General features: G+C 44.6%; 1 protein-coding gene across 1 annotated transcript in view; it reads right to left on the reverse strand.

Moving 5' to 3' along the window:
- LOC138299237 (E3 ubiquitin-protein ligase TRIM39-like) overlaps positions 1-27,830 on the reverse strand; it is a 143,927-nt gene that overhangs the window by 22,006 nt on the left and 94,091 nt on the right. The window contains exon 5 of the mRNA XM_069237364.1: positions 15,887-15,999. Coding sequence (XP_069093465.1) covers positions 15,887-15,999 — 113 coding nt within the window. The remainder of the gene's footprint in view (positions 1-15,886; positions 16,000-27,830) is intronic.

A 27,830-nucleotide genomic window follows, 5' to 3' on the forward strand; every position in this document is an offset into this window, starting at 1 on the left:
AAGGTTTAAGATAAAGGCCCTCATTCCGACCCTGGCGGTCTATGACCGCCAGGGCCGGGGACCAACAGGCTGGCGGTGCTTCCAAGCCCATTCTGACACGGTCAGAAAAGGGAATCCGGCGGTTTCCCGCCGGATTTCCCCTGCATGGGCTGAATCTCCATGGCGCCGCTGCAAGCAGCGCCGCCATGGATATTCTGACCCCCTTCCCGCCATCCTGTTCCTGGCGGTAAAACCTGCCAGGAACAGGATGGCGGGAACGGGTGTCGTGGGGCCCCTGGGGGCCCCTGCACTGCCCCTGCCACTGGCATGGGCAGTGCAGGGGCCTCCTACCAGGGCCCCACCATGATTTTCACTGTCTGCTTTGCAGACAGTGAAAATCGCGACGGGTGCAACTGCACCCGTCGCACCCCTGCAACTCCGCCGGCTCCATTCGGAGCCGGCTTCCTCGTTGCAGGGCCTTTCCCGCTGGGCCGGCGGGCGCTCCTTTGGCGGGTGCCCGCCGGCCCAGCGGGAAAGCCAGAATGCCGCGGAGCGGCCAAGTGGCGGTTCCGGAATCGGAATGAGGGCCAAAGTGCTTCCAAAATATAGATTATAGTAATACCCAGACTGTACGAAGTGCAAATTGTTTTTCTAACTGTCTTTTAAAAGCACACACTTTACAGCTTAGATAGTACCTCCCTTGCACTACTTCTCCAAAAAGAGAAAATATGTGTCATCAGAAAGCTTCGAGCGATTCCAACAATTAAAGCCAATACTGGCTTTCAAGCACCCCTTTACATTTGCAGATTAACTAGTTGCTCACATTTACATTTCTTACAGGCAGCAGGCACCCTTGCAAGAAGCCTTGTTTAGCTGTCTGCCCGTCCCTCGGTTTCATAGCACATGCGACTCCCTGCCTTATACTTTCAACTGTCGGAGTCAAGCATCCTGGGACGATTGCCTTTTCATAAATAGTAGGGGAAATGCTGTTCTAAAATTAAAAAGCATGGGCATGCCGTGCCCCTTAATACGCCCCAACTCTTTCGACCACTAGCCCTAATTTTTTACTGTTGACCATCCGTTAGTTACGCCATAATCCTAATTCTAACTAATCCATAAACATATTCTGGCCTAATTTTGTTCTGATACCGGACCCTCGGCCCATTAATAACCATAACCCTAACCTCATTCCTTATTGCATAAATATTAACCTAGTCCAATCCTTTATTCTAACCTTCACCGCTGCATCATAGCCCCTATTCTTACCTTGGCTCTAACCCTAACCTGGAACATTAGCCATACTCCTTACCCAACCCCATTCCACAAAAATCACCCCTTGACATAGCTATTAACAATATCCTCAATCCATTCATAAATCACTTCCAATTCATTATTTAGCATACAAACTATTTTTTATACACCCATCTCGGTACCATTTTTAATATATAACAATTTATCTGAATAAATTATAGGTTTGATACATTTCTGGCACAACTTCTTTGTGCCTTGACGTTTCACATATTTACTGTAAACCCCATACAGGACAGGATGCCGTTTGAGATCCTATGCATTATATGCAAGTATTTGGAAGACGGAGCTCCCACATCCCTTCCCGGTAAGACACATCACTATCAGCCCTCTAGAATAGATTCCCAATGGACAATGTCCATGCCGCTACTCTCATAAGCTTTAGAGCAAAAACAATACCTTTACCTAAATTCCCTGTTCTCATCTTTTCCGCAAAGGTGGTCTCCTCTCCTTCCGAAATGTTTAAGATATGTATCGTACTGATCATTACAAATGACATCTATGACATTAGTCATCGGAAAGCATACCCCTTACACAAAGAAGGTCAAAATACCATCAACTGACATTCCTAGGACACATATGTATTCATTTATTATTTGTTTTGTAGAGAGCTAAGTGTTACTTTTCAAATATGTCTTAATTGATACTGTACAAATAAGCCATGCAACGTATTATTGAAGTCCAATTGATGGATGGACTGAGGGAATTTGACTAGTGGCTGAACAGCCAAGTTTTAAGCATCTTTCTAAATTCTAGTTGGTGGAGGCTGATTATAGTATAACTGGAAGGCTGTTCCACTGGAGAGCCGTACACCAAACAAAGCTTCTGCGACCCCTCCTGCCCAACCCCAATGCAGAGCACTTGAAGGTCGGAATAAACACATTGTTAGTAGAGCAGGAATGGAGAGTTCTTATATGCCGATATCATTTGAGCCTATCTTGAAGGCAGCCCAGGCCTATTCTGTGAAACGCCTTGAAAGCAGTGCATACCGCCTTGAAGGTATGTATTGCTTAACCGTAAGCCAATGCAGTTTATTAAGGGATAGGGCCACATATTGGGCTTTGGTGATGCCACACAACAGCCAGGCTGCAGAGTTTTGCAAAGTTTGCAGTTTGATTAGAGAAGTTCTCTGCAAGTTCTGATAAAGGCCATTACAGTACTCTAATCTAGCAAAAACTAGCGCCAAGACAACTGTCTTCCAAAAGTCAGAAGGAATAAAGTGGACAATCTTTATGAATTTTAGTGTGTAGAAGGGAGACAGATAATTGTATTCACTTGACTTTTATAAAATAGTTTCTCATCCACGAGGACACCCACATTCTTTATCTTCTTAGCTGGTGTGGGCAAAACTCCAAGATCATGTGGCCACCAGGAGTGGGACCAGAATGAAACATTGTTCCCTAACAGAAGGACCTCCATCTTAGAGGAATTCAGTTTCAAACAGTTGTTACTCATCCAGATACTGACTGCCGACATGCAGGTCCGGAAAACCTCACCTAAGATCTGATTGTTGTTGTTGGATCCTGTGTCTGATGTTATTCAATTGCAACCCTTGGTCTGTGATGATTTCTGTCAGAAATTGAGGGTCATGTAGGGTGTCACAACGGCAACACAATCCCTTAGTCAGATTTACCAAGCAGCTCAAGGCGACCTTGGTGGCCCTTCATTGCTTAGTAAGACTGGAGTAACACAAGGCAGCGCAAGTCACTGCCTTGGGTTCATCTGTCCTGGGAAGGCGGTCCATAGGTGGAGCGTGGGTGTTCCCATGCATCTATTCATGGATTTTGCCTCATTTCAAGATTTACCAACACTGGTAAATCTGGGAATGCGTCAAAATGCTATGACATCAAGGGAAGGCGCATTGAGGACAAATATCGTTAATTCTCCTTGCTGTTTCCTCTTTATAAGTGTGCTGCATTCCGAGGCACACTTGCAAGAGGATCAAAGCCTCAGAGAATTGGTTTTGTGCAGGAAGGTGTGCTTTCCTGCACAAAAACAATCCTGCCTGAAGCACAGGCACTCTTGCAACATGGTGCAAGGGATCCTGGGTAAGCAAAAGGCAGCAGAAATGCACCATAAATTGGTAAATATGGTGCATTCCTGCGCTTTCACGCAGTGCAGCACAGCAAAGCACAGCAAGTTGTCTTGCTGCGTTGCATGAAACTTGATAAAGCTGGCCCAAGCTTGATTAGTTCAGCCTTCAAGAGCTTATTGAATTGTAAATGGTTGGGTTCAGATCTCAATGAAGCAGAGAGGGCATTCCACAATCTGAAGCCTTGAGTCCCAATATTTCATCCTCTGGAAAGATCGTTGACTGATAAAGTGGGTGATGATGAGTGGAGGTTTTTGCCTGGGGTGTAGTGTGTAGCCATTTTCTGGGGGTACTCTGGACCTTTGCCCCAGAAGGCCTTGTGGGTGGGGCAGACAACACTGAATACCTCATTACAAAATTGTAACCCTGTTGCTTCTCTTAAGAAGCATATAGAAGTGTGCACTATATTAAAAAAAAAAAAGCATGACCCATGGGATCTTTTTATCTTGTTCTGAGAGATGTACCTGGTCCATTCTTTAGATATCCTTGGCTATAACAATGCATCACTATGTCAGAAGTTCCTGGGGCAGACTAAACACTAACTGCTCTCTGCCAGACTTGCTGGTGCACCACTAGATACTAAGCCCTGGTTCCTTGAGCTTCCTCAGAGCTCGTAGAAAATGTTACTCACCTTTGACAATGATGTCTAGAGAAGTGGATGAGGGCTCTGCTGCCAGCCAAGGTGCCATCTTCATTGTCAATGTTAAAGACGTTTGACAAGCCTTGAGTTGCAGAGTAGAAAATGACAGGTTTGGAATGTAGCAAACCATCCATCTGAAGGTGACTGGTAGTGGAGGGGCCTGTGATGAGCCAAGGAACTCCTTAAGGCCCGATGGGAAGGAGCTGCCAAAGTATACCCAGAAAACCTGCCTGAGTAGTGTCAACACTAGGTGTCGGAAAAAACAGGAGAGGGTCTGGCAGTGCTCAGCACAGTTCTGGAGCGCAGCCAGGCTGTGGCACCGGGTTGCTGCCCAACCGGACACAAGGCAAGACTAAAGACGATGTCAAGGTATGAGTAAAGGGATGAACCTGAGAAGACAGCTTTCCCAGAAGAGAGCCTCTAAAGATGAGCCAAACTAACCAGGGTCAAGACTGGCCAGAACTCTGAACCAAAAAGGGTGAAGAAGCCAGGGTGAACTCAGATTGACAAGGGATCTCAGGCAGCCATAATCAGGTCTACAGCACTGCAAATTTCTTCAAAACAGAAGACTTTGTAGAAGAAAGCTATCAGATCTGTGTTGAAGGGAACTGATGTCAGAGTGCCGGACGGTGACATATAGTGCTCTATGACGTCACTCCTGAGTCAACTCTGTCACCTAAGAAAGATTTATAAAGTGAGGCATTTGCAGGCAGAATTATCCATAACAGCTGTGCAGGTAAATGGTTATGTGTGCTTTGTAGATGATGGCTATACTGGAACTAGACATACAGATTGTAGATTGCCACCTGGCCTCTACTATAGCCTTAGAACCCGCCGTAGCGGGCTCTACCGGCTATTAAAGGCCCGCTCCCCGCGTTAAATGCCCGAGCCGAAGGTGAGGGCATTTAACAAGGGAGAGGGACTTTAATAGCCGGTAGAGCCCGCTACGGCGGGTTCTAAGGCTATTAGAACATTCTGCCACACAGGGCAAAATGTTCTATTAAAAAAAAAAATGTTCACGGAGCCCGAGGGGATTAAAATACCCTCGGGCTCCGTGAGGCTTTGTTCACAGCTGTTGCTGTGAACAAAGCGAACATTGGAATGTTGGCGCTGCAGGCTTTTACCGGCCAGTAAAAGCCCGCAGCACTCCATCGTTTTCAATGGAGCCCCCAGCATTCCAATGTTCTAATATTCATTATTGCCATTTTTCATTCGGAGGGCCAGGCGCGGCCTGAGGAGATAAATATGTGGGTAAGTGGTGACTCAAAGCCTTTGCCGACAATGATACTGAGAATGTGGTGTGTGCTGTGTCCTGCGCCGAGTTATTGCTGCTGCACCCCATATGGCCATCAGGCCGCGGACGTGACACAGTTTACTCCAGACAGCTTGGACATATTTGAAGACGGTCTCTGGCTGCCTGGCACACACAGCATCTTACTGTGAGTCGAACTGGGCATACTTGAGCAGCGCCCTTTGGCCGCAGTATAAGGCGCGACAGCATCTAGTTGAAGGTGTTCTGTTTTCTTTCACAAACATTTTAGCAGGCTATGAACTAGCAGAGGAACAAAGATGTCCACTCTAATCTTTCACTTACTATGGCTTATTTATTCTAGTGACTAATGGCTAGTAGGAGACACTGAACCAGACTGTCACTGTACTACTACAATAATAACAACAATAATATTAAGAAGAAGAAAAAGAAGAAGAAGAAGAAGAAGAAGAAGGAGAAGAAAATATGCATTATAATTACTGTTCCTATTTTTGCTATCATTATTAGGAGGGGAATGAAAGGAGTTGGTGAGGGTTGCTTAACTACTTATTTTGGCAGACATATAATTGTGTCAATGCTGTACTCAAATAACAGTGGTCACAGGGCTGGATGGGGAATCAGTCACAAAGTTAAAGCCAGCCCCCACTGCCTCTTATCCCTCTCTCTCTCTCTCTCTCTTGCCATCTATTCCATTCTGCTTTCTCCTCACTTTAGCCTATCACTCTCCCTGCCTCTCTCTGGGTCTCTCTCTCTCTTCCCTTAGGGAGCTGGAGAAAGTGTCACAGGCACCAGCAGTGGCCTTGAAAAAAACGGCCTCCAGTGGCTCCTGCCCACCGGGGAAATTCCAGATAGAATGAGTGGACAGTCCAGCCCTGGGGATGGCGCCTGTAGGGATTCATGCATGGCAGGTGCAGAGAGGCCATCAGTGAGAAAAAAAGTGGACCTGCTTTTAGTAGTTCCTAAATGATCACTGGTTGGTGAAGGCCCACTTGGTCTGCTGCTTCTGTCAGACATGAAGTTGTCCATCCCATTCGCAGGTGAGAAAACCGCCAGGTTTCCATCAATGAGCCTCAGCCGACTCCACTGATGCAAAACGTTCACCGGGTCGCCTGTCCACCAGAAGGCAACCAGGTCATAGTAACAGGAACCCTGACCTCTTTAGGGTGGAGCTAACACTACAGATTTTTCTCGCCTGGAATTGCCATGTGAAGAGTGGCAGTTTTGGGTAGGAAAATGGAACAAAATCTCTAATACTCAGGAAGAAAGCATCCTTGGCACAGCAGAATGGAACTCCGCTCTGGGAGTTTAATTTTGCAGGATAAAAAAGAATGCAGAGAGGTCTACATCGACTTGGCGTCCTGGTCAGCACTAAGCATCTCAATTACATCTGCTGTACTTGTGGGCAAGTCCTCTTCGAGGGCGGTGGAGGCGAGGACGTTTGCCTCCTCAGTCGCCACATTGACTGTCTGTCAGGGTCTAAATGAACCCTTATGTACGGTTTAAGATGTATTTATTGTGCATGCAATATGTATCATATTTATTTGGATTTAGCTACACTGCATATTTAAGACAGTATGTACCTCATTACGAGTGGCCAGGGAAATGGGCCTGATTTTTCCCACCTACAGAATTGTCAATACCAGGGGTCCTGGTAACTCCGGAGGCAGGCAAAACCTGAAGCATAATGAGTTGGTCTGTTAGGTCCACTAAACAATGAGGAACTGCTGTGGGATTGTATCATTCCTGATTTGATTCCTCCGGTAATTTCAAATTTTTCCTTGAATTTTCATACCAAGATTTCCATTGTCAAAATCTGTGAAAAAGATAAAATATTTGATGCAAGAAATGCACATTGCCCCCGATGTAGGGAGCGAGGGGCTGAGATGTTCCACATGGTGTGGGACTGTTCTGAGCTGGGTGATTATTGGAGAGATGTGCTTGATCATGTGAATGAAGTCACTGAGAGATCAATACCCTCTAGTGTGTTTGCTGGGTGGCTTTCCCCATCAACATAAGCATACATTTTCTACTAGATTTGTCAATTTGGCCCTGGTGTTAGCCAAGAGGGAAATCACTATGGATTGGAAGGCAACCTCTACTCCTCAACTACTGCGGTGGTTCAATGGGCTGAATGTGAGGGCAGAGTACTGCTTCAAGAAGTGAGGAGAGGGAGATGCACAATTGATAAGGCAAGGGCTTAGGAAGCCCTGTTGGATAGCCTGAAGGAGCCAGCTACTGACTCCCCCAACCGTTCCATTTAGCTCAATATAGGGGATGAGGAGGTATGAAAGCTGTAACTTGAGTTAAGACGGGGCATGGACAAGTAAACCTGGTAGCTCGCTGTGGCAAGAAATTGGCTTGTCAAGTAAGAAACGGGTTGTAGAGATGGGTGAGGGGTGGGGATATGATTGGGGAAGTTATGTTGTAAGCAAAGCCACTGTTGGTCTGACTCGTACTGAAACTAGCCTACATGTAAGATACCTCAACAAATGGTATTTGTACTGTGTTATTGCAGATGACTAAATGCAATACATTTCTGTTTAAAAAAAAGAGATGGAAAGACAGGAAGAGAAAGTGATTAACACTTAAACATCCAGGATGGGTGAAACAATATAGCTGCCATCCTGCCATGACTGAAGGAGTACAGGCTATGAGAGAGATGTGAGTGCACAGCTGTACAGTTACCTTGTTGGAGTGTAGCTTTTATAATAAAAAATGAACATGAACTGGTTGCAAAATAATGTGTAATGAAGCTGCATAGAAAACGTGACAGACTAATATTAACATACGTATTTTGAAAAGTGCCCACAGGGAGTGGCCACCAATGTATAAGATGATTAATGGAATTGATTAATAATGAATTATTAATGTACTGATGTATGATTCTGTTTTAGTATTAAGAGTTATATGTTAAAGTTTTGTTGAATTAATCATTAGGCCTTAGTTAGCAAGGGTCTGGGCCTGGCTGCCTAGCCTCATATTAAATGTGTTTTTCTAACGTGCGATGTGCTGTCTTGCTGAAGGACATAAAGCTGTACTTTTCCAGAAGCTAGAGATGTGTGTAACCGTAGTAAATTCTTTCTCATGAGACCCGACTTGCTCAAGGAGACATTCTTGCTGAATGCAACAGTGTAATTTGCAACAGGTACAAGGTAGCCCAAACCGGTAAAGTCAATGAAGCTACTGACTATAGCAAGGAGTGTTACTTTTTCTACCTGACATTCTACCAGTTGAAGATGTAAATCACAGGAGCCAATGAACTGCATGAGAACTGTTTTAAATGAAAATTCTAGTAAGGTGATCAACGGACTATTGGATAGAGATAATGGTGCACCAAATACGGACCAATTGGAAATTAGAGACTTGTTTGGCGAATTCAATTTAACGACGTGTTACAAGGAGAAATCAGCCATTTGCGTGCCTTTATCCTGCCACTCTTACTCAGCCATTTTCATGTCTCTTACTGAGACATTAGAGGGACACTCTTAGTGTTGCTCTGATATTCTGATTTAGTCCGTGCTACTGATACTTTAAACCATCCTCACCCCTGTTGGCCTTACCCAATACTTGCTTCTCTTCCTTATGAGGGAAGTATTTCTACTTACCCTATTTTGCTGAGACTTTGCTGTTCTGTCCGGGCTGATGGCGAATCGACTGCTGTCCTGAGGACGAAGACTGATTCTGTATGCTGACCCATTACGAAGGGTAACTATATGATAATGAAATTGTAATTGTCTGTTTGCCTTTTCTTTCTAGGTACCAACTGCTCTTTGATAGAGACCATAGTTAGATGTTTTTTCAAATTTGTGTTACCAAATTGTTTTGCATGAAGCCCAAGATGCTGATGCTAATTTGAGGATAGTTGAGGAGTTCACGGACATTGGGTGCAAATAGACAAATGACTGGATCTTTGCTTTGTTGAATAACGTATTAATGCTACTCTGCTAAAGTTAATTAATGTTGACGTCGTGCTTTGTTCTAATGTTCATGATCTTTGCTTTGCTTAAGTCATATTCAAGTTGCCACACTGTGACACACTGTTAATGTGTTTTCTGGTATTAAGACTAATAAACTTGCTAGTAGAGTGTAACTAATAGGGAATAAATCTAATACATCTTACTAAATCAAGTGTGGTTATTCACGACTGAAAAGTCATGTTATGTTTAAATTCTTATTAATGCAATTAACTAATTTGGTTGATTCGTTATTGTGAATATTGATGAGGTTATTGATCTAGTGATTGAAATGCGGAATAGATATCTTGTCTTGAGGTGTCCCAAATCAGGGTCAAAAGGTTCATCGGCCTAAAACGAGTCCCCGTGCAAGTAAAGTACCTAGGTCGGGACGCGTTATCAACCTGGAGTCACTGTTTTCATTTTAAGATTCAGGTAATCAGAGTATTGGATATTAAGATGAACGAAGAGGCCAAGGGTAGATATTGATTTATTGCAGAATGAACAGTATTCCAAAAACCTTAAACTTTTTTAAAGGATTGGATTGATCAGATCGGAGGAGCAGCCTGCATAGGAAGCGATTATGTAATAGATGAGGCGCTAAGGGCCAGATTTATCAAACAATTGTGTTGCCCCTGCTTTATGCAAAGCGACGCTAAGGCAATTCAGTCCTTAAGTCTGATTTACCAAGCCACACAAAGCCAATTTGCATGCCCCTGCGTGGCTTGGTAAATATAGAGTAACGCAAGGCAGCCAAAGCCACTGCCTTGTGTTACTCTGCACTGGGAAAGCGTGACATGGTTGCAGAAGTATGTTTCTGGCATGTGCTTTTATTCTGTAAATATTCTGTGATTCTGTAAATGTGTAATGAATATGTCATGAAGGTTTGATCAGCAAGATCAATAGAAACACATTTATTGAATACTTAGTGATTGTTTAGTTCTGAAATTATTCCAGCAGTCATAAATTTTATGACTGTTTCCGACCAGAAATCTATTATTTTATCTATTTTAATCACTTGCTTTTAGGCTTCTCTATTTTAGTTTTAGGTTCTTGAGCACATAAATGCAGACTCCATTAGTGCAGGCTGAGACTCCATTTAGTCATTGGCCTCTCTAGAAAATGGTGGTCTTTAACTTCCTAGGTCTAAAACATGTGGTCTTTATCTTCCTCAGGAACTGTTATCTGTCACACCATTTTGACGGCTAAACGTGTCATATCCCATCAATACCCAGTGTGACATCAGTCTGGAACAGATGCCTTTTGCAGGGTGAAATAACCACCATAACCAAAACAATGCAGTATGTATTGAGGTATGTTTACCTTATTAGTACATCTACTGATGTGTATGATTATGTCAAACATTCCGAAGGTGATGCTGTTAATTCCATCTTAGATAAGACACAGTATAAAAAGGCTGCCACTTGACCAACCGTAAAGAGAGAAACTTCACCCAGGTCATATCAAGACGAGTAATATATGTGATATGAGAAATACACCTCTACTTACAATCAGAGACTGTAGGAAAGTCCTCCTTTTTGCCCTGGTCACTCCCACACATTTTGGACAGGTACTGGTGGTTACTGACTCTTGGCTGTGCCTTGGGTACTGCTTACCAGTCCCAGGGCCAGTGCTCTGTGTAAAGTGGATATGCAAATTAGGCTAATTATAATTGGCTAAGTCAACCTACCTATAAGTCCCTAGTATATGGTAGGGCATGTAGGCTTAGGGACCACAGCATAGGTAGTGCACCCATAGGTGCACTGCTGAGGTGCCCAGTGTCATTCTAATGGCAGGCCTGCCTTGCTGGCTGCTTTTAAATTAAAGTTATATGCAAATTCGACTTTGGAATTAAAAGTAGTTCCAAAGTCTTAAACTACCTTATTTTTACATATAAGTCACCCCTAAGGTGTGCCCTATGTGCCCCTAGGACTGGGTGCCATGTAACTATAAGCAGGGACCTTATAAAAGTAGTTTTATAAGCCCTGGTGAGGTAAAACCAGCCACATTCGTTTTTCCCTCATTGTAGTGAATGGCCTCCATAGGCAAGAATGGAGAGACTTTATTTTAATTTTAAAAGTCCCCTTAACTATTGGATACAAAGAGTTTGGTATCAAATTAATTGTTATAATAAATCCTACAATTTCCAGTTGTTGGATTTAATATAACCTATTCAGGTAAAGAGTTTTAAACTTTACTGAAAAGTTGCCAATTTCAGCCCTGCATTGTTTTTGCTGCTGTGCCCTGATTGGCCAGCCTCTGGCAGCCTGGCCAGGCTGCCTTGATGAGGTGTGACGTGGCATGGCTTCACACAAAGAGATGTGCCTGTGGGTGGGAATTTCCCCTCAGCAGATGGTGAGGCAGGAAGGGGGAGGGCTGCCAAACTGGTCTTCAAAGGCAGAGAAGGACATTTGGAGCAACCCAGCAACACCCCCACATCCTGCAACCCCAGACAACTAGGTGCTCCCTTGATTAGATTAGGAGAGGGCAGGAGAGGGGTGTGTTTATGATTTCTAGCCACACCAGTGGGTGGGCTCAGCCAGATGTAACCTCCAAAAATCAGATTCAGCCATGATGGATTTTTGAAGAATGTTGCCTCCTGGGATTGATTTTTGCCACACCTCCCAGGAAGTGGTCATCACAGGGGGAAGGACCCTGCCCCCGATTGGAAAATCAGGACCCCCCTGTTTTTCACCCAGGATCAAGGATAAAACTGGCAGACCTGCACCCACACCTCAGATCCCAATCAGATTCCAACAAGGAAGAACCAAAGGAGAAAAAGGACTGCCCTGCTGGACCTCTGGCCTGCACCTGGAACCTGCACTCAGAAGGACTGCACCAGCTGCACACTTGGGGTTTACCACAAGAAGGACTTTGCCTGGCTTCAACTGGTTCAAGGAGGGACTCCCTGTTTGCTACAGGTGAAAAATTGCTAAACAGAGTCTCCTGCACCAACTCCTGAAGAAATCAACCAGCTGACCACTGCCCAGTGGCCAAAAAGGAGCTTGCGCCAGGTGCATTCTGGGAGTTGTAGTCTGCACCCCCAAGGATCATCTCAGAGCTTCTGGACCCTTGGGGTGAGCTGTGGACCCCAAAAGAACCTTAAAAGAACATCTGGGAGAAGCCCCAGAAGTTTGGAGAAGTTTGAAGAACTTCTGAAAAAAAAGCTCCATAGAGGGACCGACCCGCCGCGGCAACTCTAGCCGGCTTGCCTCAACCGCAACCCGGCCTGATTTGCAGGTTCATCCTGGTAAAGAAAATCTCAAAAAAAGAGACTAAGTAAGAAGGTAAAAAGTTGACCGGGACCTCCCAGCCAGCGTATCCGAGGAGGGCTCCAGGGACGTTGGATCAAGATCCATGTTTACCCCGGTCGAAGGATTTTCACCTCGAAAAAAACGACTAAGTCCAAAGGTAAAAATCTCCACCGAGGATTCCCGCGACGCGTATCCGGAGAAGGGCTCCAGGAGGTCGGATTGGACTGGCAGGTTTGTGCCGCTGAAGAAAATCTTCAGAAAAGAGACTAGGTCTGAAGGTAAACTTTTGATCAAGGCCTCCCGCGAGCTGTAGCTGAGCAGGGCTCCATCGGGGTCGGCCTTAAACTTGGACTTTGCCCCGGTCGAGGTGCAACCAGATGACCCGATTGGTGCTTTTTGTTTCTAGGCGCTAAAAAAACAATAATTCTTTAAAAATTCATATCTCCGGTTCCCCTTATCCGATTTTATTCGTTTTTGTGTCATTTTAAAGATAAAAATATAATCTATGTTTATGAATTGGTTTTGGATTTTTAAACGGTTTCCTGTGTTTTATTTAATTACTGTTTTGTGATATTTGAATGCTTTACACTCTGTCTCCTAAGTTAAGCCTTGTCGCTCGTTGCCAAGCTACCAAGGGTTGAGCTAGGTTTAATTTACTGAGACCTAACTGGAACTAAGTGGAGGTTGGTGGCCTATTGCTAAGTGTAGGTACCTACCTGCCCTTACCAATAACCCATTTTCCAACAGAGACAGAACAAAACATGGTGGAACCAGTATTGGTTGTTGCCTTAACATATGTTTCTCTGCATTTGATTGCTCCAATTTCTGCCATACACATTCAGGAAACAAGAAAGGATTCAATATAATTGAACTCCTACATGTGTGGCAGACATGTTGTGTGTACCTTTGGATCTGTGGTCTAGGGGTTCAGTCTGCGTTCATGTGTTACATTGTGGTGACTATTTAATCAGAGTTGGAACAGAGTTCTGTGGTTCCCAACTGTTGTTGCTGTGCTAGCTGTTGAAGGAGGAAGCCGTCATATCTGCATTTCCTGATATTCTATTTTAAGGGTTCATGACTGCTCTCTGGAAGAAAATAGGTTTTGTTTTTCTGTTAATCATGTAAAGGCTGCTCCAGTTTCGGAATGCTGATATCCTTTTTGCTTATCATGTGTGTTAAAGACACTGGAACCTATGGAGTGCTGTTGATCACATAAAGTATTGATGCAGCTTGCCAAAGCCAATAAAAAGTGTTTTGAGACAAGTTGGTCATATTTGTGCTCAGGAAGGATCAAAATTGCTATCTAGTGACCAAAGGTAGAACTGTTCTAAGAATTAATTCAATGAACTTAACAATCAGCATTTTTCCTAGTTTGTTTGAAGGAAGAAACCTATAGCAGAGTGTGAAGTAGCAATTCTGAAATTATTGTGAATATAAAAGAAATGTCATGGACAAAGAAAAGTATATTCTAATAACCAGGCAATCATACTCAGAAATTCTTGCAAACATGCTTTGGATGGACATATTAATGCCACTCGCATATACTAAGTTTATGATTACTAATACATTTTAGTTTCTATATATAAACCTGCATATGCACATCTCTACAGAGATGCAGACAGCCAAGACTTAGGGGCAATTTGTGAGTTTGGCGCTCGAGAACAGCCGCCCGCCAAACTCCAGACAGGGTTGCCGCCACTGTAGTGGCGACCTCCCCATCAGACCATTATGACTTTTCCGCTGGCTGGACGGGCGGAACACAAGGTTTCCACTCGTCAGCCCAGCAGGAGGGTGGCTGCAGCATTGTCACCATATCGTAATCGAGCCAGTGGCAATGCTGCTGCCTGCAGGGGGCACCAGCACCCTCATAATGCGTACTGTCTGCACAACAGACAGTGCACATTACGAGGGTGCTGGGCAGGGGCCTGGGGGGTCTAGGGGATCCCTGCATCTGTTCTCCACCAGCCTTTTCATGGCGGTGGAACTGCCATGTAAAGGCTAGTGGAGAACCAGGTTGTAATCAGCAGGGCGGCGCCGAGTTCAGCACTGCCCTGGCTGATTGCCACCTGCACCCACCGTCAGCCCGTCGGGATCACTGATCCCACAGGCCTGGGCAGTGCAGGGGCCCCCTGTGCTCCCTGCACCTGTTCTCCACCAGCCTTTTCATGGCAGTGAAACTGCCACGTAAAGGCTAGTGGAGAACCAGGTTGTAATCAGCAGGGTGCCACCGAGTTCAGCGCAGCCCTGGCTGATTGTCACCTGCACCCACTGTCAGCCTGTCGGGATCACTGATCCTGGCGTAGACGGCGGTACCCTGGTGGTCGGACTGGCAGGGTCGTAATGTGGCCATCGGACCGTCACAGCAGCGGCAGTCCAGACCGCCACCGCAAGTCTGGTGGTTTAGTGACCACCAGACTCTAATTAGGCCCATAATGTGTTAACCAGTAGGTGGTTTAATTCTAGGTGTGTGTGACCACTAAAGTAATACAGAAGTAGTAATAAGTGTTTATCTTATTGTTTAGGTATTGACCAGTGGATTCATTACTGGCTTCTATCTTCTCTATCCCACACTCTTTCACCCAGGGGTTCTCTGCACTCTAACACAGTTATTAGATGTTGAGATTCAGTGAAACAAGGTATGAATATTCTTCAGCAGTCCATGACAATCATGCAGTGGAATTCAGGTTCTATAGTCCCTATAAATGTGACAGTTCACAGATGCAGATCCAGATGAGCACAGCACCAGATTCCATCTTGACTGAAGAAGCCTCCAGCAAGACTCGCCGAGGCACTGCGAGGCATTCCATTCTGCCTTCCCTAACTGGTTACAGGATTGTGCTCTCACATAGACGCAATCTCTGTGTCCTTGTGTTTGAAATAACTTGCAATCTTTTCCAAACAGACAACAAATTATGTTGTTCAGATATGCGCACCACCTCTAAAACTCAGGCTTATATTATCTATTAATCTACTAGAACTAGTGTGTTAAGGGCTATACATTGTGTTACAGGTTTTCACTGTTTTTAAAAGCTCAGCTGCTTTTTAATCTTCTTTGATGTTACCAATATTGTCTGCACTAGATCTTAGTGTTTTAAAATAACTATTTTATGATAAGTATGTTGAAATGCATATTCTGATTGTAGTGCTCTTGAATATGTAAATCATTAATGAACAATTGTTTGTATTACCATTGCTCCTTGTTAGTAACCCAAAAGTATTGACACCACTTCAATTATGTACTGGGTGGGGTTCTGCAGGACTGCAAAAACATGTCTTTCACATTCAAGCGATAGTGCATTGAACTAGCTTTACTCATATCACCTGTGGGTGTGAAAACAAACCTTGTAGAAATGAGCTATAGACTCAATTTATGCAACAGTAGTTTCTTACCCAATGACTCAATTATATTTTTCTGCAAGTCCACTTGAACCTCCTTGACTGTCTCCTCTTTTTTCTCCTTTAAGGTATCACCACCCATATGCTGAACTTGAACATTTTCATACCTTGGAAACAGACAAGTGGGTATGATATCAAAGTTAGTAGCTGGGAATTCCTGAATTGTGTCAGATAAGTGAGAGTAATTTAAATACAGTAGAGGTAGGGAGCATATAGGGATCACGAAGTGTGTGAAAAATGAAGAATGGAACACTGTGGTACAAACAAAAAGACAGACTACACAGTGAGTCATCTACTGAAAAAAACTGATTCCCATGGTAAAGGATCAGAATGGAAACTCGTTCTGTTCTGAGATTAAAAAAAGGAATATAAGATCTCTGAGTGTAAAGGATAGGAACAGAAGTGCACCTGGAAATATAAATGAACAGAGCGATTTGCTAGACAGAAGTGTTTAAATGAGAATCTAGACTATCAAATAAAAAAATGATGTGCGCCTCAAAAATAAGAAAAGGGGAAGGAACATATACAATTAGGAAAATCAAACTGTCAGTTTTGCAGTACAACTCCAAATATGTTAATGTTTTGAAAATATTATTTAGTTCCATAAAAGTAAATAATATTCAAATACTTTGAAAGGGAAATTGTAAAGAACATGCACATAATATTACTACTAATAATTTGTTTTTATATAGAGAATTATACCACAATTGTAGTTCTTGAAAATGCTGTAAATAATGAGCACTATACACCATCATAAGAATGGAAGCCTGAGTCCGAAAACTGCATAGTTTAGCAACAACCGGTCCACTCAATAAGCCATACTGTATCAGTGAACATCAAAATACTGCTTTATAAAATATAGTATGACAATTAGGATAAAAAAAGAATGATAAACTAAAGAAAGTGTTGAAGTGAAAACAAAACGAGTGGAGTAAAAATGAAGAGCAAAAAAAATAATATTTTAAAAAACAAAGTAGCCAACAGACAAAAAGAATGAAAAGAGGCAATTAAATAGAATGCAAACTGATTGCAGGAGGCTGGAGCCTCGCAGATCCTAAGTAACACGCTGGCCTTGAAGGCGCAGCAGCCTACAGCCCTACAGTGAGAGGCAGCAAATAAGGCCTGGTGAGCAGCAACTGAAGGAATTTTGCATTCTTGTCTGTACCAGGCCATACTAGGCAACTATAATTAACTGTTCTGGAGATAAAAACCCCTACCGACCCCACACAGGGCATCAAATGGCTTCCTAAAGCAGGGCTTGCCCCTTACTCAGCTGGCCACACAGGTTGCATGGCCTGGCACTGCAAGATGGTGAATGCCATCTAACATCGCTCACAAGTGGGACCCGTGATCAGACACCATTTAGGCAGCACTGAGAGATTCCGGGGAACAGAGGGACATGGGGTATGGCCAGCCAGCAGGGACCGGCATGGAGTACCTGATGGGGTAGCAAGACGCAGGAGTGGGCGGCCTGCTCACAGCTAAAGCAAATGCAGCCTGGAGGCCCACGGTGCCTTCCGGTGGCTGGGGTAAACTGGAAGAGCTTAACCCCCTCCCTGCCAGCAGTGACCTGGGAAGAGCAAGTAAGAGGGCCCTCCTGATGAGACAGTAGGGGCCTCAACAGGACACAGGAGTGGGTGGCCTGCCCACAGCAGCCGCGATAGTGCCTGTGATGTCCGCAGTGCCTCTCTTTTTATGCACCAAGGCAGTAATGTTGGTATTCTGCTTCTGGCAGGGAGGGGGGACCTGAGACACATTGACAACCTGGGAGAAGGGCAGACATGTGGTGCGTCCAGGGGATGGGTCAGGACTATATGACCCTCACCCACATGCACTTGGCAGGGCCCAACAAACAGCACCAATAACCTCTCCATATGATGGGCTAATCAGCCTGGATACTTTTCCTTTGTGCGCCTCCCTGTGGAGATCACCTTTGGGCTCAAAATCCTGCCAGATGCCCTACACTCTGGAATTTGACAAAAGAAAGAGACTGCTTGTGCCTCCCCACATTTGATCAGCCTTGCAAACTTAGCCGGGGGAACAGCGAGTCCCAGATTGTGAAGCGAGGGCCTGCTTGGACCACATGGCATGCCACTCCATGGAAAACAGACACACAGCAAACTGCAACAGATCCCCGAAAACCCCATAGACGGCAAGACAGAAAGCCGGTAAGTCTCCCCACCGGAGCCATCCTAGGCCAAGCCATCTTCTGGTATCAAAGAGGTGGCCTATGATCCAATGACGCTTACAATGCCACAGCAAACCATGCAGGAGTCCATGGCAGCGAACCTGGAAAAGATCCTCACTGCTACTGCTGAGACCAGACTGGATCCTGGAGGCAGAACTCACTAATAAAGTTCGCCTTCTGGAAGACAAGGTTGAGGACACGGAAGGGAGATTCCGGCGCAACAACATATGCAAAACAGGCTTCCTGGAGGGAGCGAAGGGCACAGACCCCACTACTTTCTTTTAAAAGTTAGCTCTCCATCCATGAGGCACCCACAGGCCTTTCTCCCTCCGCCTAGCACCTCTTCAAGACCTGTGGTGATCAAACATGATCCTGCAGGATGCCAGGCACACGGGCCGCATAGCCTATGAAAACGTACAGATTCTTCTATTCCCATGTCAGGGAAAATGGGCCTCATTCATGGGCGTAAAATGGGAACCGCGAGGAGCTGGCTTTAAATATTCCATGTACCCCTATAACACTAAATGCTACAAATGAGTTCAGAGTTCAAAAAAGAAAAACATAACATTTTTTAAATAAAATGTATTTCTTGAACATATCAATACAATATTAATTTATATTAGTTCTTAACTTTCATTTTGCAAGTCCGTATCTTTATGTGCATAACATTAATTCAAAAATTTAGTGTGGCTTATTTAAATGTTATTGATGTAGTACAGCCAAACAATTTTTAATTTCAGTAATGCCACTTTCCATTCGTATCACATGCACTAATTGGTTTCTTTGATGTTGTACAGTCAACACATATATTGCAGCTTAAAGTGAACTGCCTCTTCTTCAGGGCAGTGTTCTCAAATTCATACACATTTATTTACTAAATATTCAAAATGATACTGAGATCATAAAAGCAAAGAAGATTGAACAACAAAGGTGTCACTACAAATAAGCATTCACTTAATTACCATTTAGCTAAAGGAATTGCGCCATTTTGTGAGGATGTATGTTTAAAAAGAATCTCTAAATTCTGGCTTTAGAGTGCTCACATGTTGCCTGACTACTTCAACTGTATCCGCTTGCTTTAATTAAAATCTTCTCAAATAAGTTATCTGATTTAATAGGGAATCAAACTGGAGTACCTTCCTGTGTTAAATCATTTCACTGTTTGTCCAAATGCATTTCTGCTAACCCAAAATGACAGTATATAAATCACCAAATTACGTATTTTCTGACTACTCACAGTATCTGCTTACTTTAATCAAATCTCTTCATGAGCTAATAGATTAGGAATATCCTTCCAAAAACTGCAAAAGTTCTCTTTTAGTCCCATATCACATTAATCATTCCAAAAGAAGCCGATTATAAAAATACTCTATACTGCCAGAATAAAAATAGAAAAGAAAATAGAAAAGAAGAAACTGAGAGCCTTAATTCAAAAGTATCTATTACTTTATAAATGTCTTCCTTATAGAAAAAAAGGGTAGAGGCAGGCACCCACCCACCTTTAAGAGAAGCTGTTGATTTTTCAAACCTTTAATTAATTATCTTAAAGATCCAAAAATCCACCAATTCATAATCCTGAATTTCAATATCAAGTTAAATGCTCCACATTGCTTCATTAACTAATAATTAATTCGACAAAATCAAAAGAACAATTGGAACTCAATAAACATACTATAGTGTTTTTGTTCTGTAATCCACAAAATAACAGTTATTTAAAATATTCACAACCTCTCTGAAACTCAAAGTTTTATAATTCCCTTACTAATTTAGCAAACCATTTTACATATCATTCAATCCCAGTGCGCAAAGATCCAATCACAATTGTAATGATTACCATCTGAATTTCCTCAAATTAATAGGAAAATAAAGGATAATCAAAGTTGAAAGTATACGTTGGCACATTTCTTTTTCTTTTGCCTATCAAACACAAACAGGCAAAATCCTTGTGGTCCTAATCTCTCATCTATTAATCTTCTCGATCACCACCAAATGTTAGTTTTCCCACCAGCCACTCAGGAGTTATGTTTTCACCTTCAACACACTCTTTATATACTTGCCTTCTAGTTCAGAATGAGCCAGTACAAACACTGTTTCATAATCGGCTAGAACTACACCAATAGGAACCTGAGTTAACCAATGCAAACGCTGACTCCTCATTTGACTAGAAGTTCACCAATAGGGACCGGAGTTTCTTAAACTCACCAGGAAGCTCAAAATTGACCAATAAAAGTACTGCTTCCTGGCTTTATATATTCCCCTGTCATCCCTGGCAAAGCTCAAAATGCTTGCAAATCAGAGATTGTATTTCTCTAGGGAACAACCTGATGCCTAGGATTCAGTGGAACACCGGCAGCAGGACTCCCTGGAGACAAAAACTGCTGCCTAACGCAAACATCTGAGGCCTCTCAGAGTGGACGAGGCCCAAGTCCAAAACCAACCTTATACAGATCTACTTCCAGTGCCCTGTTGCCAGCATAAGCTCAACCTGAGAGAATCTCAGCTTTTGCCACAGCATCCTATCTCCGAGAGCATGACATGGCCCGCTCCGCAGATGTATCAGAGGATTTGTCTTTGGATAAGGTCTCAGAAACCTCCCAGACAAGCACAGCTTCTCTTACACCCTGAATGGCAGAGGACATATTATAAATGTAGATGTAGATTTTACTTGTGTGCCACTCCTAAGCTACTGAAGTGTTGACACCAGTTGAATGTATTGGGAGCACAATATATGTTACCACTGAGTTTCTAACTCTTCACACATCCGAAGTTGATTCTGTCAAAATCAAGTGGTCTATGCCTGAGATGCGGTGCTCTAGTCCCCTCCTAATGGGCACGGTTTCCAGGGGTTTTCTACAGGAGCCTCCACAGATGGCTCCTCCATGCATATGCATGCTCTCAGGCATAGTATCCAACAGTGCTCTTCAGCAAGCTTGGATGCTCCCACACACCTTATATTTCTCTAGCCTGTTGGCCCCCTGGCTCTACCATGACAATGCAGACCAAGCATGCCCTATTGGGCCCCTGCCCCCTTTCCACTCTGTGTCCTTGCGGTTAGCAGTACACCGCTCTGTGGATTGCACATTGTTAAGATGTTATTTTTCTTGTTTGGGCAGCCAGATAATGTTCTGCTACCACAGGTCTGGAAGTTGGGTAGCAATAATTGAGTCTGATTCAGATCAACAACACTAGTTATCCCAGGATGGTACATACGTCCATACCTGACTCTTCCTCCTCTGGCCCCTGCCTCCCCTCCCCTATCTCACCATATTACCACATAGTATGACTAAGTTGCCTCTTGTAACTTAATATATTCATGGCACGAGCCCTGCTCGGAAGAGCTACTCTGCACATTTGTACCTAAAGCAAGGAAAGCACACATAGGCCCTCATTACGTTTTTGACGGGCGGAGGAAGTCGCCTGCCAAACTCGTACTCCCACCTGACCGCCAGTGCGGCCAGAACACCGCCGGCCCTATTATGAGTTCAGCGCAGGGCCTTAACGTTGACACTGGCTCATAAATGAGCTGGCGGCAATGTGGCGGTGCGGTGGGTGCAGCAGCACCGATCCTGCTTTCCACTGCCCATAAGTCGTGCAGTAGAAAGCGAGACGGGCAGTGTCTATGGGGGCCCATGCACTGCGCATGCCAAGCGGCACCCACTTTCTGCCAACCTTTGCATGACGGGGCTACCAGCATGTAAAGGCTGGCAGAAAGGGGTCTCGTAATCCCCAGGGCAGCACTGCAAGCAACGCTGCCCTGGCTGATTGAGTCCACCAGGCTGGTGGTGTTGGCAGCCCGGCCATCGTGGCTCCACCACGGTTGTAATGTGGAGGCCGGACCGCTGCTTTGGCAGCATTCCGACCTCCTCCGAGATGGTGAGGGTCATAATGAGGCCCATTATCTTCCATGCAGGAAACCCATATGGACAAAGGGAATGTTCTCAGACTTCAGAAGTTCAGGAGGGGCCAAAGCTACAGAAGTAATTACTTTGGCTGTGCGGGGGTACTATCTAGATACTGACAGTTTGTTTCCACTTTACCACAGTGGCATCAGACCCAGAAGGGTGTTATGTCTTTGACAAGGGGGTGCGTGATAGCACTGATGTGCTCCTGGAGGGTGTTTACCTACTAAATACAGGCTAATCACACTTCTTACCTATCCGCTGGTCCCATTTATCCTGTATAATAAGAGGAGATTTTAAATGTGTTTCGGATACCATGCAAGATTGGTCGCACCCTCCCCTCCCTTGCTGATCCACAATCTGCATTACATCATATTTATTGTAATGGATTGCTCATTGACCACAGTAGACAGCTTTAGAGCCCTGAACCCAGAGGTGCAGAAGTACTCATTCTATTACGCCTCCCCCGCATGACCTTCACGTTAGGTTAGATCGCTTCTTATGCCACCCTACCACTATTACTTACTAATGCAGAGTGCTTGAGTAAGACCCTCTCGGACCACAACCCTTTTTGTTGCACCTTACCTGAGGAGTCACACACTTCTCCGGCCCCCACCTGGAGAACACAGACTACAGCATTAGAAGACTAAGCATTCCGCGAAGCCTTACATGGAGCCACCACAAACTACATAACAAAAAATAGCAACACTGCCACAACATGTCTAGTACAGTGGGGTGCACCGAAAAGGGGATATGGCATACACACAACCAAAGATGCATGTGGTACACTGCACCGTGAGTCACAGCAGCTCTGAGTGTCTTTGTGGTCTGAAGATGGCCACTCTAAGAGATGATTCTGCCCTGGATGATCTGATCGATGCGAGTGAACGCCGTGCCAGACAACCTAAGCCATTGCGCTGCATAGACTACATAGCATACCAAGACAAGACACATGGGGAGGGAGACAAACCATGCTGCTTATTGGAGGGGCTGCTCCGAAACGAATCAGCTACTACACCGGTGGCTGCCATCTGCATCTCCCCTGACTCAATTGTATACTACCATGGTGCAATATATGCCCTGTACTGCCCCGACTGCCCAAGGGCAGCCCAGAATATATGATTTTCTACAAGTCGTTACACAGCAAACGGTGATAGCACAGTAGAGCGATGCCCTGGATGGCATGATTATAAAGCAGGAGATCCGGGGCGCTAAACTTGACTCCCCCACATGTGAGACTCCAGGACTCGGTGGTCTACCCGTAGAGTTCTAAAAAACATATGAGGATTTATAGGTTCCAAACCAGCTGAACGATACACTTCTGCTCTTACCTCTGGACTCCTACCGCCCCCTCCCATGCGCCAGGCACTGCTGGTCTGTCTTGCAAAATTGGGATGGGATCCCTTGGAGTTGCCTCCTACAGGCTAATGGCCATGTTGTGAAGTGACTACAAGATCCCCAGCAATATACTAGAAATGAGATTGAGGGTACATATGACCAGGCTGGACCACCCTGACCAAAATAATTTCATACCTCGCAGATCTATGTCCCTCAATACTTGCATGGTTTTACAGACCTTTAGAAGACGCCTGACCACTTTGGCCCCACTCCGCCTGCCTGATGCTAGATCTTGAGAAGTATTTTCATACACTGAACTGGAAGTACATATTTGTGGTCCTATGAAAAATGGGCCTAGGCAACAAGATGTTCTGGCTGATCAAACTCATACATTCAGCCAACTGCCAGAGTAAAAATAGGCCAAATGATTTCTAATCCATTCCCCACTGGGAGTGGTATGCACCATGGGTGTCCACTCTTGCTATTACTCCGTGCGCTGGTGATGGAACCACTTGCACAGCAGCTACGTCATTCGGGGAGAACCTGGGGCATAGCTATCAATGGGGAGACACATGCTGTTTCCCTCTACTCAAATGATGTCCTCATTTAAGTCAGGGACATACAGACTGGCATAGCTAAAGCGCCCTTAGAGGGGGTTTGGGGGTCAGTTGGTCTAAAACGTGCCTCTTTCTGTTACGCTGTGGTGGCTCAGCACAAAACATACCAGTTGATACCCACCAAATCAAGTGGGAGCCACTCACGTTTCGATATCTGAGTATCAACATCTACCATGCTGCTCAGGATTTGCTAGATAGTAATCTCATTAAAGCAAACTCCTCTCTCCGTCCCCAAATTGCTTTCTGGCACTCCCTTGTCTTCAGTGTGCATGGAAAAAGTTGCAGTTTTCAAGATGGTAATGTTGCTGTGGCTATTGTATCATTTTGCCAACTTGACAATTAATATCCATTCCCCATAGCAAATTTTGTTTACTGAACAGTGTGCTACGGGATCTAATCTGGAATAAGGGGTGACATATAATAGCCATAGCCAAAATGCAGCTTCTCACAGACAATGGAGAACTAGGAGCTTTGATTTGCGTGAATTATTACAGGGCAGCACAGCTTCAGGGGACAGCACGCTGGTTATCTGGCCACAACCTAGTGGAGGTGGGGACAGGAGAGGGGCAAACACCCTGAGTCTTGTGCAAGGTTGTTGCTCCTGAGGTTGACATTGCATACAGCCCCTAACAATCTGCTATGTGTAGATTACCAGCGCGCCCTGTGAGCCTTCTCCTATGTGACACCATATGCACCGGAGATTCCCTTGTGATCTAAGCACCTTCAGGACGGCTGTGAGCGAGAAGGAGATGGAGACTTGGAAGTCCTCGGGTGGGAACGCTTAGCAACCTGTTTCAGGAGGGTACCTCGATCCCATTCGATCTGTTGTGCGAACAGACAGGCTTCCAGGCGCAGAAGTTCCTGATTCACAGGCGCCTGATTGCCGAACTGGCATGACTTTGGGAGCTCACAACCTCTGAACCCACTACTCACCCACTAACCAAAGTATTGTACACAATGGGCTCTGGGTAGTCACTTATCTCTAGGACTGCTAGAATCATACCAGATAGAACTCTAGACCCATTAGCTCCACACTGACAGAAATGGGAACTAGGCATGGGCTGTCCTCTCTCCCCAAAGAATGGAACAGAGTACTGGTATACCTATGTAACGTCTCACACAATGCACAATTCCAATACATACAACACAACATCTTAGACAGAGCTTATTTACCACTGTCCAGACTCTATAAAATCTACCCTACTGCGTCACCCGACTGTCCTGGCTGTCACACCCCACAGCAGACATCCTTCATATATATTGAGATTGCCCTGCACCCACTTCTCCTGGGATAAGTTCTGCATAGCCCTTACATGAACCACGGGATGCCAAGACCTCATTAGTGCTGACAGAATCCTATTGGGCCTCTATAAATGCAGGAAGGCACTGGAGCAGCCAACTGCTTCATTGACCTGTCTTTAATACTAGCTAGGCACACAATTACGATGCACTGGAAACAACTGTCACTCCCAGCGGTTTCACAATGGCAGAACAGGGTGGGTCATTGGGCCAAGGTAGAGTCCATGGCACTGCACTAGGAGGAAATATGGGGTCTGTGCAAAGTGCCCAATAGCAGCTGCATGAGACGACTTACAACGTACATTCCAAAGCAACCCCAACAATGACACCAGGCCACAGTAGCCTGGCACATAAGCAACACTACACCCCTCCAAATACTTCCACCCCATTAAGTAGAATATGACCTTAATTATTTTTCACCCCCCCCCGCAACTCACATAACTGTCAGGGGAAAGAGGGCCCAAACCTTTACAAAAGTGAGAACCCACGTAAATAATTTGTGAAGTGCCCGGTCTTTATTTATGAGTCCATAAATCCATTCAAGAACAAAGAGTAAGCGTTGAGCCAAACAGAAGCAATATATATGCAGAAACTCAATATGAGACAGTTGCAGCAGCCGACACGTGTTGCGCCCCCTGCAGGGATTCCACCTGGGGCTTTCTCAAGGCTGAAACCAATTAGGGATAAACAGATTAAGGTCATTGATAGACCCATTGAAAATAGTTTTAAAAAGTATAGTGTGAGCATGCAATATAACATGCTAAGATGTAGCAGTTCCATGCTTGTGATTTGAATATTTAATTGAAAGGAAAAAAGTGGAATAGAAAGAAAGAATTACTAAAAATCCTATATACTTAAGATAAGAAAGTAAGTAATCTTTGGGAAAAGAAAAAAATAATATTAAATCCAATCCATAGAAATAATTAGTGGTAAATCACATCTTTAGTGGACAAAATAATGTATGATAGACAACCCGTGAGCACAATATGTGATACATCAAGGGGACCCATAAGGAAGATATATAAGTGTTAAAGTGTCTGACACTAAAAGACTTATTAATTTGTGAGCAATTGTTAAAAATGATTGTCAATGAGTAAGAAATCATACCAGTGTGATATTCATGATTATACAGCGCATCATTTTGGTCTTTGGTCTGAATTTAAAAAAAGGGTTTAGCAAATTTTACACATTTGAACCGAGAAAAACTAGTCTCCTACTTTAATGTCCAATACAATAATTAAAGTCAAATCAGCAAAACATTTGCAATTGAAAATAAAATGAAGAAAAAGTAAAGGTCAATTTTTTTCTTCCTTATGTCCAAACAGTTATTTTGCCATGTGTTAAGAGTCAAAGGGGGTCATTCTGACCCTGGCGGTAATTACCGCCATGGCAGAGGTCGGCGGTAGCACCGCCAACAGGCTGGCGGTGCACCGCTGGGCATTCTGACCGCGGCGGTTCAGCCGCGGCCAGAAACGGAAAGTCGGCGGTGTCCCGCCGACTTTCCGCTGCCCTTGAGAATCCTCCATGGTGGCGGAGCGCGCTCCGCCGCCATGGGGATTCTGACACCCCCTACCGCCATCCAGTTCCTGGCGGTTCTCCCGCCGGGGACAGGATGGCGGTAGGGGGTGCCGCTGGGCCCCTGGGGGCCCCTGCAGTGCCCATGCCAATGGCATGGGCACTGCAGGGGCCCCCGTAAGAGGGCCCCAAAAAGAATTTCAGTGTCTTCCCACACCGCCGGCTCAATTCTGAGCCGGCGTCCTCGTGGGAAGGGTGTTTCCCGCTGGGCTGGCGGGCGGACTTTCGGCGGTCGCCCGCCAGCCCAGTGGGAAAGCCAGAATGACCGCGGCGGTCTTTTGACCGTGGAGCGGTCTTTCGGCGGGAACCGCGTGGCGGACGGCGACCGCCGTCCGCCGCGGTCAGAATGACCCCCAAAGTCTCTAATATTATATTAATGCCTTAATAAATGAAAGTTAATAAGCAATACCGCTCATAGCCTGTAATTGTAAAAGGACCAGGAGTAATGATAATCTCTGGTCCCGGTACTATCGATTTCCATAATCAGGGTAACTGCACTTACACAAATACCAGCAAACGGGAATCCTACAGAAATAAAGATGGCAGAAAGTTGCCGAAGACGCGTCTTAGTTGGACGCCATCTTGGAAAAGTTTCGGACCGCATTTTCGCGTAATTAAAGGGACTGTGCTTAGTCCTTTTACTCTTTTTGATAAGAGAACCATAGAGAAAGAAGTGACGCCATCTTTAAACGGGCAGCGAAACCCAAAATAATAGAACCAAAATTAGCAGTGATATACCAGAGAACGAAAGCCCTATATCAGAAGTCTCACCTGACATATATAACAATGTAAATTAAGTTGGACTTTGTTATAATTCTGGGCAAAATTGAACTCCCTGTAGGGTATTTTCAACATTTTAAAACAAACCCTAATAGACCTGTATTTTATAAAAGGATGAATATTAAAATAAATACAAGAGTGAAATATTGTTATTAAAGTTGCAACAAAAATTCAGTAAGAAAAAGCAGTCAAGTCACCACCGATAAATCGTGTCCTGGGACAAAATGAAAGGACATAAATAT

Source organism: Pleurodeles waltl, chromosome 6, assembly GCF_031143425.1.
Source record: "Pleurodeles waltl isolate 20211129_DDA chromosome 6, aPleWal1.hap1.20221129, whole genome shotgun sequence".
Taxonomy (NCBI): Eukaryota; Metazoa; Chordata; class Amphibia; order Caudata; family Salamandridae; genus Pleurodeles; species Pleurodeles waltl.